The sequence below is a fragment of the Simochromis diagramma genome, unplaced genomic scaffold, assembly GCF_900408965.1.
Source record: "Simochromis diagramma unplaced genomic scaffold, fSimDia1.1 OVJJ01000753.1, whole genome shotgun sequence".
Lineage (NCBI taxonomy): Eukaryota > Metazoa > Chordata > Actinopteri > Cichliformes > Cichlidae > Simochromis > Simochromis diagramma.
In genome coordinates, this window is record NW_024387523.1 from 17587002 (window position 1) to 17602227 (window position 15226).

The following is a 15226-nucleotide window of genomic DNA, read 5'->3' on the forward strand; positions in this document are numbered from 1 at the left end:
CAATAGATACAGTTCCAATTTTAGTTTTTTACATTTTTTTTACAGATTTCGATTGAAATAAAACACCTTTGGATAAGTATTAGGGACATCACAGTACCGTGGGCCACTTTGGGGCTGCTGCTACACACAGGCAGCAAAAGCAGAAACTTCAAGCTTCTTGGCCACAGTCACCTTCAGACACCACAACCAGCTGCGTCTTGTACGCACAGGTAAATAAGTGAATAAGCTACACTTGTAACGTCTGAGGTCTTTTTGCAACCACACACAATACACAAATTGGACATAAACAGCTTCAGGATCTGGAAAACGCAAAGCAACGCAAAGTGTGTTGAACCTGCCTTCTTCTTCATGGCCACCAGTGGGCAATACTCATGGTGGGACTTTCTTATTTCCCAATGAGTTCATGGGCTCAGTCACTCATTTATGTCTTTTATGTAAATCTCGGCCATAATACGTTTCAGAAATATCATCCAGGGTGCAGTCATTGGCTAATGATTTGTGATTAATGAGACGTTAGCCAATGAGCTAATGTTTCAAAACAGCAAGATGACAACATCTAAAACATTCATCTTGAGACTTCACAGACCAACATTTGATGTCATGGCAACCATGTCCACTTTTTATACCGCCTATCTTTGCAACCAGGGAACTCGCCCCCTGTTGGATGTTAGAAGAATGTAGATTTAAGGCACTTCTATATTGCCTTCACTTTTCAGACTCATGGAAGCTACAGTTAGAACAGAAGCAAAAGTTATGGGCCTAACTGTACATCCTTCTTTTATACACAGTGGGTGCCTGTGATTGACATAAGTATGATATGTTGAAGTCAGGCGTAAAGGGTTCAAAGGGAGATTCCTTTGCATCACAAGCTACAGCCATCTACAGTGACTTCCAGTGGAAGCAGAGCAATTATTGTCACCCGAGGGCTTTGTTTACTGTAAGCTGTGGTGAGCACTGTCCTGCCATAGCTGCAATCACAACACCATCTTTGATGTGTGGACGCATAAATTCAGCTAACACCAATATTTTTAGTGATAGAGAAGTTTCCGTTTTCTGGATCAGTTATTTAGTAAAAACTACAGGAAAAAAAACCTTTTCTCATTATTCTATAAAAGATATTGTATATGTGTGACCAGCAGACTTTATGGTTATTTATAAATTAAAACTGTTATTGTGGGATTATAGAGGTTGTGGCTGATAACTATTTTAAATGGATCCATCTAGTCAATCCTGATATCCACTGCTTAAAGTTTTTATTTCCCAGATGCTGTTAAAGGGAACCATTGTGTTATCATTATGCTTACAGCTCTTGAATTCTACTGCAGGAGTTTTCTGTGATTCATAATTGCACTTTTTTATCCCATGCTGGGCCTTAATGCAAGTAAGGTTCAACGTCGGATCAAATCAAAACTTCTGATTGGCTGCCCCTCACAAACAGAAGGTTTGAACAAGAAGTGGGCAGGGCTTCTCGCCTAAGATGACCATATTAGGGGTATCAACCCTCATTGACATCATACAGCTGTCTGAAGATTGACCTTTTTGCTCACAGATATCATTTGCATGTACTGACCTCATTATTTGAAACTCATTCAGCAATGTAACAGTATATACTTAGTATGACAGAAAAATACGTTAACGCATCACAGAGCCTATTAAAGCACATGTTAAAGGTACGTTCTGACATTGGTTGGGATTAATTTAGTCTTTTATAACACTGTATAGACAGCTTTCATTGTGCAGAATGAATTTAGAAAGAATTCATCCTCACCCTTTGTGACATTTTGCCAAGACGAGGTCAAACCCAAACCAAAAACGCATGATTCATTTCTTACTGTCAGCTCATTATGACCTCGGTTAAAGCCACAGTTTGATAGAATGACTGACAGAACTGTCCAATCCAACCAGTTCCTCAACACAAACGAGCCTTTCTTCGCCTATCTGTCATCTGTCATATGGCTTACCGAGCGCACAAGAAAGATACACACATTTGAAAACAAATAGATAGATATGCACATGGAAACAACCACTTATAATAAACACAGAGACTAACAAGGCTCTGGGGTCTGCCATCACTTATCAGGCAGCCGCCCCCAGTCCTAAACAGACTGACATACCTACACAAACGTACATTGTCACACACATGTGCTGCTGCTTAACAGCTGCCTTCTCCGTGTGGCGGTCAGAGCTCTTTGTGTATAAACGGCTTTGAGCCAATGTTTGCCCGTTTGTGTTACAGCTAATTAGCTAAAGTTACAAGGACTGATCAGCTAAGCAACTGTTTATACTCGTTTTTTTAGATGAGTCTTGGGCAATCAGATCACAAATGAACAGCGCTAAAGGCAAGTATAAAGACGAGACCACCAAGACACATTGCGATTGTTCAAACCACTTCCCGAGGTGGTCTGGGGAGCCTTTGACCACATATCCTGTGTGCTAAAGTGTCCTGATCAATCCCCAACTCTGGCATAACAGGAAATTTATTCGTGGTGGTCCTGTTTGGTCTGGTTCTGCACCTTCTTGGGTGCCACAAATGACTTTGTCCTAACAAAATAACCAGGAGGAAGAGCTAGGACAAACGTATCAGTTCTTGAAATACTTTGTTTTCTTTGCTAGCCCTTTCTTAAACCAATTTAGAGCTTATCTGGCAACAGATTGACGTAATAACTCCCACATAATCACTTCTGTTAGTGAGAGAGTAGGGAAATCTGACCACAACAGACACTTGAAAGCCCCCAACGGTTACCAGTGAGCCAGCGAACGTGGAGTAATCATGCTACAATAATGGTATAGCATTGACAGCATTCCTAACTTTAATTTGTTCTATTACCTAATTTCAGGATTTTCCAATTTAACTAGCTCTATTAATTGATATTAACAAAATATAGTCACTGTTTGCGTTTTTTTTTAGTTACTTTTGCCTTCATATCAACTCAAAGCAGTTTGGCCGTTCTACTCAAAGTCACTTAAATCTTCTTCATCCCCATTCTAAAGCTCAGTTTTCATTTCAGCAGGTCACGTTGACCATCTCTACTTGTCTAAATGGGCTGATTAATGAGAAGTTGAACAGCGTGTGTAGCTGGAAGCCACAAAGACAGGATCGCATAATAATGTTGGACTCAAATTCAGGTTTTGGTTGTAACTTGAATCCTATACAAATGTATCCGACGTTGAACCTTAGTTGCTGGTGCTAATATGCTAGCCTCAGGCCCTGAGGTTTTCTCACAGTTTTTAATTGCAGACACTGGCCACCTATCAGAGAAGAAAACTGTTTCCATTTGCAATATAAAAATTAGCACACTTACATGACCTAAAACAATACCATTCAGAGGAATAGGCGGAGAGATGCTAGAGTGCCAGGAAAATTACATGTTATGGGATTTACAACAGATCCAGGGTAGGTTTGCTGTAGCCTAAGTGACACGCTAACACAGTTTAAGGAATAAAAAGAAAATCAGGTTCACCAGGGACTGAAGTAACATTCACTATAATGGAAATCATATGCTTGTCAACACTAATGAGCCACATAAGAGTTTATGAGTTTTGAACAATAGCCAAAGCACATAATCTAAGGTGATTAACATATTAAATATTCAATTTTCTGGGTGTAATCCTAATCCTGATTTACTGAGATGTCAATACAGCCAGGAGGTTTGATAGAGGTTTCAAAGCCCTTTTACAAAGTCATCACACCGTCGTCTCTACATTCAAGCTGTAAACTGTGAAATACTGTCACAAAGAAGACGAGAATATTTATCATACAATGGGAGAATAGCTGTTGCTGTGGAAGGGAGGGCACACGTGTCCTGCTTTCCAGAGTGCTTCATACTTTCCATGAACTTGTGCTTCCAAGAAATCCATATCCAACAGCTTGTGATTCTCCCCATTTTATAAGAATGAAGAAACTCAGAAAATATGTGTACGTGTATGAGGGGGGAGAGGGCGCGGGGGTCTCGCTGCTTTAGATATTTTCGAGTGGTGAAGAGAGAGAGACTGTTTGGTATAAAGGGTACATGAGTCACTCTCACCCTGTGTCGTCCTGCTGAAAGCCCTCCAGCTCGTCCCTTTGCTCAGCCAGCGAGGACTCCAGATCCAGATAGGTTCCATTGTGGGACAGCTGAAGTGCACAGTCATCAAGCTACGGGACGGCAGAAACAAAATATACAAAGTTAAAGTAATAAAGGAAATACAACAAACGTGTCACTCTGCACACAGGGATGACCCATTGGGCTTCCTTTGTCTAGCGTCCCTTTACTATGTATATCCATGATTCACACCCCCTTTAAAAAAATAAAACAAGAAAGAACAACACTTTGAGCCTGTAAAATAAAGCCAGTTTATGGGGCAGGGGTTTGAACACAAGTGCACACAGTGGTCTGTGAAGGGGTGAGAAGCATTTGCAGGGTGCCTCTGCTTTCTGCATTAAAAAGCTGTTAAGGGAGTTAACTCGTAATAAAGGCCGCAGAACATGAAACCAAAACCAGAGTGGAACACAGCGACGGAACGGCACATTTTATTGCATTAAATACTAGCTGTGAAAAATATACCGTAACTCTCAGCTCGGCTCTATATGCTCGTTGAGCGAGCACAGCCTTGCACATGTCCAAGTTTTCGCGCTGGCGATTGATGACTTTCTGAGTTTTTTCACTTCTCATCCACCTCGCCTTCATGCATTTGCATGATCTAAGGTGACACTGCAGAGGGGCCTTTGTCAGAACTGACCCCCTGTGCTGTGTAAGAAGAAACCCAGCTGAGTTTGCGACCAGGTGCACAGTAATATATCAACCCGCCACTGGCACCAATGTTTATGAGTACGGTCACGGGTCGATAGCAGGTGGGAGCATCCGTCCCAGAGACAACTCTTAAAAAGCAACTTACGTCATTAGCTCGCAACAATCGGCTCTGTTTTTGCAACTGCTTCCTGAAGCTGCTGAAGTACAAATAAGTGAATGAGATCAGAGTCGCGCATTGGTATGTAGCAGCTCGGTGGCATCAGTGGGTTTAACTTAGATTGGCCTCTGGTGTGCTGCCAAATCCACACCCACCCACCCGGACAATCCATTCAGGCTGTGTGACGACAATTTCTGACCACAGATCACAAGACCTGCTGCTGCTTTCTGTCCATTCCTCCCTTTCAGTCCTAAACAGAGAGACGGACTGTCGCATGGACTCACAGCATAAATATAACCTTGCTATATTTACTCTCCTCTGAGGCAGCATGCACACTGGAGCTCAAGAGTGGGTGTGTCTATGGGGGCAGGCAGCACTGCCTGAGCTGAAGTATTGGAAAGGGGAACCTAAGAAGCAGCAGGTTAGCATTATTTAGGTAATCCCAGAAACATAACAGTTGATAAGGACACAACGAATCATCTGTGTCAAACCTTCTAAGGCTGAAGGATGACACCAGTGTGGAAGTGCCAAACGCTGCAGTTCCTCTAATGGCCATTCAAGGCTGCCTCCCAAAGCAAGTACACTCATGTGATAAAATATTTATAATAGTATTCTACGGATAGTTTCCCCGTTCATGACAATTCTGCATTTTTTGGGGTTTTTTTTTCTCATCTATCTGGATATTTGAGTTAGGGGCGTGGCCACATTGATTGACAAGTGTGCCAGAGCCTGCCTGGCCTCATCCAGCACTCCAAGGCACTGGGTTGGAGTTCTTCACTGCGTGCAGGCTGTTGGTCCCTCTTGGAGGATTTTCAAACAGAATACTTAACTTATATTAAGGCTTGTTGTGCGATGTACAAAGAAACAGTTTGCCCACTCTACCCTCTCATCCACCCTTTCATCCGGTGGTGGAAAACAGTGCTAATGCTAACAAAATCCAAAACCAGGGACTGATAGCATGGTGGCTATGTCCGTGTTTTATACTGTCCATGACAGAAGCACATACTGTTTTTTCAAAGTTTAAAAAAAAGTTAACTCTAGCACAGGCACCATGCTAACAATAGGTTGGCATGGTAACGTGCTACTTAGCAAACAATGCATTACTTTGACAGAGTTTAACCACTGTGTGGAAATGTTTAATACCAACGCTGGTGTTGGTATTGGGTCGATACTTTGCTTCTATCCTTCTATTCTAGCCCACTGAACTGTGTTAAAAAAATGTAAAGGTAATTTTTTTGGAAATGAAAAAAATATATATAAATAAACTTTTAGACAGGTACATTTAGATTCCAGGTATGAAAAAAAATCAAAATACACAACTAGCTGAAAGGTATGTTTTTTTTCTAGTGAATAATTATTATGAACAGTAAAAAATCAGAGTGATTTATTGTGCTCCCCTAAATATACTCCCTGTATAGGTTTAAAGTATCAATGTGGGTATTTATTTATTCACTTGGTTTTGGATTGATACCAACATTTGCAGTATTGCACAGGAAAGATGGTGAAAAATCAGAATATCATCCAAAAATGGGCGTCATGTTTGCATGCCCTATGTTATTTCCATCCATCCTGAGGCTGTTAAGACATTTCACTGAAAAGCACAGATGTCGTCCTCACAGTGGAAAAAGTCAGGGGATCAGAAACCTCACAGGGATACATTGTCTTTGAAGCAAACACACCAGACCACACTGTGATCCCTCAAAACCTGTGAGGCTGCCACCGTGGCTCAAAATGTTAACCAGCTGAAAAGGAAATGCAAACACTTTAAAGGTAATCTCTGCGCTCCATAAATAGTTTCCCCAGCTGTTAAAGTCAAGCGCGATGCTACTGTCCTTCACACTTTTCATGCACGTGAGATTTGGTAAATCTCAAACCGAAACAGAGGGGGTGGAGACAGTGGGCAGGTGAGGGTGGGGTTAATCACCCTTTGTCCCAGTGGCCTGGTTTTTCATGGAGGGACTAAAACAAAACAACAAAACATTTCTTGTGTCTAATCTGCTGCCATTATTCAGCATTTATTTTCTTTTCAGCAACATCCCAGGCACGCTGTCTGACCCACGCTGCCCTCCTTTACCTCCACACAAGCACACTAACACTGCTTCAGCAGCGAGGAGTGAGCTTGGTCGTCCAAATGATGTCTCTTTTTTCTAAAACACGTAGTAATAACACAACACATCACGCTGCATGAGGCCGAGAGCAGCGGTGGCTCCAAAGAGGAACCGCAGGCTCTTCACAAGTCAAGTCTCTGGGGACTTGCTAGAGCAACACTTATTGGCTTGTATATACTTCGCGCTCGTTTTAATCAAATTCTCCCTCAAGAGCAAAGCAGGAGAAAATAGGGGAGAGTAGAGGGAGTGGGGGGGAGGAGGTGTAATTACTTCCATGTTAAAACAACACCGGGTCTGGTGGTGGTGATCGCATTTAACAACACTCTTACATAACTTACAAGACAACTTTCTTTAAAAAAAACTTTTTTCTTGCATCAAAATCAAAGCCTCAGAGACTCTTTGAAGAGCGAGGGGGAGGGCGTGTTCAGCGTCGACCATTAAACCTCCAATGCTGCTTTACTGGGAACCTTTTGGTAGTGGAATAAAAGTCGAGCTGTGAAGTCTGAGCTTTGTTTGTGGCAGAAGCTGTAGCTGGTCGACTGATAGCGACCTGAATATCTGATATGTTATTTTTAATTTTTTTTGTCTCATTGCCTAAATTAAGTTGGGAATGTCTACAATCTAGCCTTTAGACTGCCTTTATTATCCACTTTAAGTTGACTTCCTTTAAAGCAGGAAGAGGTCAGTGATGATCTCTGCTGCCAGAATCCAAACTTCTGTTTAGCAGCTGGGACAAAGTGACACATCCCCGTGCACAGCAAACCAGCAATACACTAATTTAGCTTTGGCAAGAGGTTCTAACCTTATGTGTCTGTGTTTGTGTGTTTGAGAGTACGAACTGCTGCACGGCCATAGAGGTGGAGGAAGAGATGGAGGAAGAGGTCAGGAAAACCGCGGCACCCAAAGTGAGGAGAACAAAGTGTCGCAGGGATCCAGGCCCCGGCCGCAGGAATTCTGGGACAAGTGACCTATACTTTACATGCAGCCCAGCCAGCCGTGCACAGAGCTCTACCATCATCACGGCATAATAACACAGCAGGCTTTTTTTTTCTTCCCCTTAGAGGAGAGCACAGGAGGTTAAAACAAAAATCAGGGAAAGGCTGTTTAAACAAAGACTAACTGAGAAAGTAAAGAGAACTGTCAAAAACAACTGAGCGCTTTTGACATTTTCCAATTATATAATAACACTCGAGCATTATAAGCACCAAGTTTTAGATCTGGACGGTCTGACGGGCAAATTTGCAACCACTCAAATTCATCCCTATAATCTAAGTGCAATATCCATTTGCCATTGCGCACAGCCTTCCTGGTGATGCGAGCGAAATTGCAAACACAAATGCAGGCTGTGCCATCTGTCCGACTATAGGTTGTAATCATAAGCTTTGCTGTGCCGTGGGCCATTTTTCATTTGTTTCGCGGTTTTTAAAGATGGGGGCAGCTAAAGATCGTCTGGTTCGGAAAACCGCTTCTGCTGCTTTGCTCTCAGGTCTGTGTGCCAGCAGTTAAAACTCCCCATTTTTTCCAGACTGTGCCAGTTTTTGTTTTTTTGTTTTCAACTCTGTTTAATCTACACTTTCAGCTTTAACTGTGTAGCAGCCACATAAATCATAAAAAAACAAGGTCACATCTGCTGCACTTGTACAGCCTCTGTGGGTGTGTTTGTGTGTCTGAGTCAACCTTGTCTGTAAGGAATGCGTTGCTTTTTCCTTCTTTCTTTGGTGGGGGGGTTGCTTAAACACTGAAATTGACTGAAAATGGTATCTCTTCTTCTCCGTCACACCCACTGTGTCCCATCGCATGTAGGTGAATGAGGCACCTCGGGATAAATCTGGCTGAACTAATGCCTCTGTGCAGCCACCTGTCACTGCCGCATGCAAAGCAGAGAGCAAAAAATACAGTGGGAAGCTTTATTCAGTGTATTTGGGACTTCAGGGAGGTGGGGTGTCCGTTTGTGCGTAGACTTCTCAGCAGAGAAGTTCCGTTTTAGAGATTTCCTCAAGCTGGTGGAGATCCAAAGCCTTCCTCTGTGGCACTTTAGTGTCAGAGTGCCCACATTTACGAGTCATCAGGGGCATTTAGAGAAGTTGGTGTGAGGCGGGATGCCATAATAGGACCTGTGATGGAATGTAATTTACTTAGGTACTTTGCTGAAACACACTTTTTCTCAGGTTTTGCAGTTGAAACTGAAGACCCCACCAGTGAGAAGCAGGTATAACTACTTCAATTCAGCCTTGCGGTGTTTGATGTTGTAAAGTAAAGACCCTACAATGATAAAGTGAAAACCACGACAATTAAATTACCCCCTATTAGCAAGGCTTTGAGCAACAGTGGAAAGGAAAAACTCCCTTTTAACAGGAAGAAACCAATGGCAGAGCCAGGCTCAGGGAGGGGTGTGACCGGTTGGAGGTGATGGAAGGAAAACAGGACAAAACCATTCTACTTTTATTTTCTAGGAACCACGAGTGAGCCCGCAGTCTGAAAAAACAGAACTTAAAAAAGCATATTCACTGAAAATTGCAAATGAGCTAAAGGTGCTGCTCAGTATACGCAGGAAAAAGAGAAGCGTAAAGACTAAATGTGCCCAGAGAGGTTGACTGGGACGGGAGACACAGGTGGTGAGGGCAGACATGATGGAAATGAGGGAAAGAAACAAAGACCAGAAATTTAAAAAACAAACAAACATAATGCAGAAAACAAACTTTCAAAGATAACCGAAAATAACTGATAGTTTCTAAACAAAAAGGACCACGACAGTTTTAATGTACTTGTATCTACTCAGCAGTATATTATTGATCAGTAAATAATGGGACAGACACTTACATGTAATCAGTGAATCGTTATGATGTCATAATGTGATATATATGATTCTGAAAAGGCCTATTCTGCATAAGTTAACTTTGGATGTAATTTAACTATTAAGCATAATTGTGATTCCAAATAACTAAATTGTGCCAAATTTTCTCCTTTTAAAAAAAACCACTGTATTCATTTGTAATCAAACACAATGTTTTCCCCTCCTCTTGTTTTTGGTACCCTATGCCACCCCAATTTTTAAAATTCCGGAAACGCCCCTGTTAATCAATGTGAACCAAGTGAAGTCCCCTGCTTCAGGAAGCTCCGCGCTTCAAGGCGAACACTTTATTTCAAACCCAGCGAGTTGTGCTTCCATGTGTTCTTTAAATAGCCTCTGGTGGATGGTGGCTCTGGAAGTTTACTTACAAGAGGCTTGAGCATAAAACCAGCATGCGTAAACTGAATGGAGTGCACATGTTCACCTATAAGTGTGTTTGAGTCAAAACATTAAAATAAATAAATAAATAAATAAATAAATAGCTCCTCAGTGACATTGTTAGTTGTCCCTAAGTCCAGAGTCATCTCCTAGCTTTGTGTGCAGCATGACTTGTTTACTACCCTGTTAATCCTACCTTGTGCGGAGCTTTGAGGAGCCGGTGGACTCCTGCGAGCTGGTTGATGAGGGGGATATCCTCTCTGAAGGAGTACAGGGGGGGTCTGGTCGGCTCTGGAAAGTTGGTGCTGTTGAAAGGATCGGTATCATCTAAAAACTGAACCCTGCAGACAAACGTGGCCATGGTGCATCCATGCAAGTGGCTCCTCTGTGAGGGCAGCCCGGCTTAATCAGAAGCGGAGCAGCTTTCTCTCCTGGTAACGACAACAAACCGCGGTCTCCAAGCAGCGCAGCAGCCTGTCCTCCCGCAGGACGGAGTGGATGGCACAGAGCGGTCCTCGCTTTGGTTCTGCTCCCTGAGCCTCCTCCTGCTGCCGCTGTGTTATTCTCGGAGAGGCAGGTGTCTGCAGGCGGACTTCAGCTCGGTGCCGGAGAGTGAAGGATCAGCGCAGCTTGGGACAGCCGGTCTGCTGTCTGAGTCCCAGTAAATCCACCCCCACCCCTCCGGTGTCTATTTTCCCCTCAGCCTCATCTCACCCTCCTCCCCCTCCTCAGATCACTGTCTCCGACTTAGCTGTGGCTTTCTATCTGAAGAGGAACGACACTAATCCTGTGGTACGTTTATGTAGACCAATGCAAAAAATGAAATATTAATGCATGACCCAGAAGACCTTAGAAACATTACAGACGAAGCAAACCACCGGCTGAATACAGAGAAGTACATATATAAATACATGCAAGAATGAATGTAATTTCCTCCTTAATGAGAGTTTACTTTACTTTATTTCAATACTGTGACACCTTTATTGAATAATGTATCAAATGAAACGATACAGGAGTCTACAGTGAAAAGTGTGTTTGATGGAGTTTGAGGTTAGAAAACAATTCAGGTCAAGTGTGACCTCTTTTGGCCAAACGCAGAATTGCAAGTGAAGACGTCTTGACACCTGCAATAGACAAACAGCTACCGCAGCTCTACTTTCTTCTCCTCAGGTTGGCGACCGTTGCCTACCGATTACAGCACCTCATGGCCGTAAACTGGAGAAATGATTTTAAAAATGGATGAATAAAATCCAGACTAGTCTCATTTTTATTTGTTTATTTGATTTATTAACAATTTGACATTGGAGCTGCGTTATTAACCCCTATGTGGACTTACAACTACAAGGTTATTCAATGCATTTAAATGGTAATCAGCCTCTTGAGAAATACTTCAGTTTAGATGAGGTGCGTGGAGGGGTCAGTGGTTATCGGCTGCTGTTAATTTTAAGTGGGGTCATGAAATAGGAGACAAATTATACCTCACAGCTCCACGTTGTTTTGTGTGCGTGTGGACAGGGCCTCAAACCTGAAACACCCATGCACATTTACAGATATGTTTTGTGGGTTTTTTTTATGATAGGGTAATGGCAGAGAAGGCCATCTGATATCACCCTGGGTCAACACACCTGGATCAAATGATGATTTCATTACCAGGCCTCTGGAGAACTTAAAGACATATTGAGGAGGTAATTTAGCCATTTGAATCAGCTGTGTTGGATCAAGGTTACATCTAAAGCCTGCAGGACACCAGCCCTTGAGGCCTGGAGTTCCCCCACCCTTGATTTACAGGGTTTCCCGTTTTTATCCCCGGCTGTTTTTATTCACATCTCTAACTATAGGCAGGACAATGGAGGCCTCTTGCATAGATGATCAGGTAAGTGCGTCAGGCTACAGTCACACTAAGCCAAACGGTGGTTTGAGACCACATAGTGCAACCAAAATTATTGCCACCATGTGCACCTCACAATGAAAACTAGTTGCCCTGAGGTTGAGGGTGCTGTAAGCTCAGCCTCTGGGTGGCCTTTTGATTGCTGCAACCAAGAGCAATTGATCTTAGACAGCAAAGAAAGTGCAGTCAGTCACCGACCAGAGGTTTTCCTCAACGTCAACCTGTTTTTCGTCTGATCTGACTGGAACCTTAAAGTGGACCTCTTAATGTTTCCCTTATTCTCTACCATTTATCTGCCATCGCTCATATTAAACAATAAGTTCCAAACACTGAGAATTGTGTAAGTGATCCATGAGAGCCAAAAGTTGAGGGCGCACACTGCTCTGTTGCAACAAGGCCCTTTATAAATGGAAATATAAACAATTAACTCATGCAGTCACAGATGAACTTAACAGATAGAGTTGTATATAACAGATTTGAGCATAAGTTTGCTACCACAGTGAGTGGGTGACATATCACCAGTGTCTTAGTCTGTTTAACACACCTGTCACCTGTGTGCACCGCAAGCACTGTAGTGCAGTGGGCGAAATACCTCTTTATTACCACCAGAGGGCAGAAGGCCAGTCTCTTTATTTATTTGTTTTTTGTTTTAACTGCGAATGAAACAGTGAAAAAGTAAAAGTAGAAGGACGTTCAGGAACCACTTCCACGCTGGGATATACAGTACTTACAGAGTCTAAAGTACCACAAAGGAGAGATAAAGGAAAATAAACATCAAGAACAATTATGCAAAACACACGTTTGCGTTATAGCAGCGACCCCAAGTGGTCTAATGAAGCTGTGCCGCTTGTGCTTCCTCAAAACAGGGTCCCAAGTCCATGTTCAAGGTTGGTGATAGATTCTAACTGCTCTACTGTGTGATGCAATCACAGACAACCACCAATCACAGCAAAGCACTGAGTCTATGTACGGGGCCATATACCGAGCGACCTCCTGTTTGTCGCTGAACTGGTTTGACAGACACATTTCTACAAAACAAAAGAATAAATTACAATTTGAAAAATCAAATCCAACCAAGAAAAATCCAAATATGACAATCTGATTTAAAGTTTACATGCAGAAACACTCATCTAGTTGCCACGCACCGATGGCACCATGGTGCTCGAAGGCCAGACTGTGCTCCACCTCTTCAACAAATAAACATAGGATACTCAAAGGCAACTTCCTCAGCAGAGATAAGACTCCACGCAGCATACGTCTTATGTTGATTACTGGTTGTAAATAAAGCGTAAAGGGCATAAAGAGTTTCCCACACGCATCGAAAATCACCGTTTTACGCCTGTTATCTTATCTGTAGTCTTGGTACATCAGGATTAGGAAACATCACCTTGTCTAAATGTGGGCTTGATCACCTCCCAACCACGCCTTTACACCGCGCATGAAAGTCATCATGAATAAGATCATTTGCAGCACCTTAGTCATTGGGTGGATGGCATTAGCTGCAGGTTGTAATACAATCTTTTTGATGGATTATCAAAATTGTACAACTAAAATAATATATATATATATATATATATATATATATATAGAGAGAGAGAGAGAGAGAGAGAGTACTGTATGATAGATAGATAGATAGATAATGATGATAATAACAAAAAACATGCACTTTATTAATAGCCTTAGAAATAATAAAGGTTTAAAATTAATGGCCCAGTTTCAATTCATTTAGACTGAAATGACAGTGACAGAGTATGGCACTGACAGAGGCGAGGCTGCCAGACACAGGCGCCACCGGGCCCTCTGACCACCACCAGTAGGTAAACATGGGGTTAGTATCTTGCCCAAGGATATTTGGCATGCAGGCAGGAGGCAGCCTGGGATCAAACCACCGACCTTCTGATTAGTGGCTGACCTGCTCTGCCACCTGAGCTACAGCCACCCCATATAAATAGCTGCCTATGGACCTGCACATGTGTCTATACAAGGGGGCTGAATTTGTAAGTTTGTTTGCTTACAAAGAAATGAACAGTCTCTAATTTTTATGATAGTTTTATTTTAATAGAGAGAGAGAGAATATCAACCAACAAATTACATGAAAGTGATTAAATAATTCGGTCCATTCCTCTTGGCTGCTGCTGGGCAACTCAAAGTTTCGGCTCCTTCCACACATTTCCTGTAGGACGGAGGCCTGAAGACTGGTAAGGCCAGTACATGACCTTAATGTGCTTCTTCTGCAGACACTGTTTTGTTGTTTTTGGGATATTCTTTCAGTCATTGTCATCCCAGAAGACCCTTCTTTGAGCTGGTTGTAGGAAGGCGTTTCTCAACCAAGATTTTACAGTACACGGCCCCATACCTTGGCCCCTCAGTCTTGTCTGTTATGATGGAGAGGTTGAAATGGAAGAAACAGATCCTATGTGCTTCATACATATAATGAGTTGAGATCTATCTGGAATTAATCGATTGATTGTAGAATGTCACAGAATTCTGCTGTGGTGAGCTAGAATTCTGTGACATTCAAATCAATGTGTAACCTCTATGTAATGTGTTTTTTTTCTGTATTTTTAGTTATTCTGTCAATCTCAATTAAAATGAAACCACCACAGAAATGAGGAACTCTTCATTGTTTTGCAATGGGGCAAACTTACAGATATAACAGGGGTTGAAAGAACCGTTCCCCCCACCTCACATCTCTATACAAATATGTGCATTTCAAACTGTTATACATATGGATGCCACTGTATTGAATCAAAATACATTAAGAGGATGAACAAACAGAAAGGGATGTCATGTACCGAATACAATGTGTGTGTATTTATTGTTTCTTTTGTGTGTCTTTTTTTTTTTTCAGATCACAAAATGCAACAAGTGAAATGACCCACACCAAATGTAAGACGGCTCACTAACTGACCCTCGCTGTTTTTTTCACCTGGCATAACAAAACTGCTCAGGGTTTGCAGATTTGTGCTGGCTGACAGACTCTCGAGTGACCTTTGAATGCATCGCTTGAGCAGGCATTGCAGAATTTTTAAAGGTCCACTGAATCTAGCCGGGCTGATACTTTCCCTGAAAACGATCATTGCTTTCTGGTAATGCCTGACTCTGTATGGATGT

The 15226-nt window shown here is 42.3% G+C and overlaps 1 protein-coding gene across 6 annotated transcripts in view; it reads right to left on the bottom strand.

Annotated features, from left to right (window-relative positions):
• fhod3a (formin homology 2 domain containing 3a) overlaps positions 1-10922 on the bottom strand; it is a 61164-nt gene extending 50242 nt beyond the window's left edge. For 3 of the 6 annotated variants that reach the window (XM_040020950.1, XM_040020949.1, XM_040020947.1), the window contains exons 1-2: positions 10421-10921; positions 4026-4135 (exon numbers count right to left, since the gene is read on the bottom strand). In XM_040020950.1, coding sequence (XP_039876884.1) covers positions 4026-4135; positions 10421-10585 — 275 coding nt within the window. In that variant the 5' untranslated portion in view covers positions 10586-10921. Of the gene's footprint in view, positions 1-4025; positions 4136-10420 lie in introns of all 6 variants that reach the window. The other 3 variants (XM_040020948.1, XM_040020951.1, XM_040020953.1) reach the window with 3 other exon arrangements.
• Between the last annotated feature and the right edge of the window lie 4304 nt (positions 10923-15226).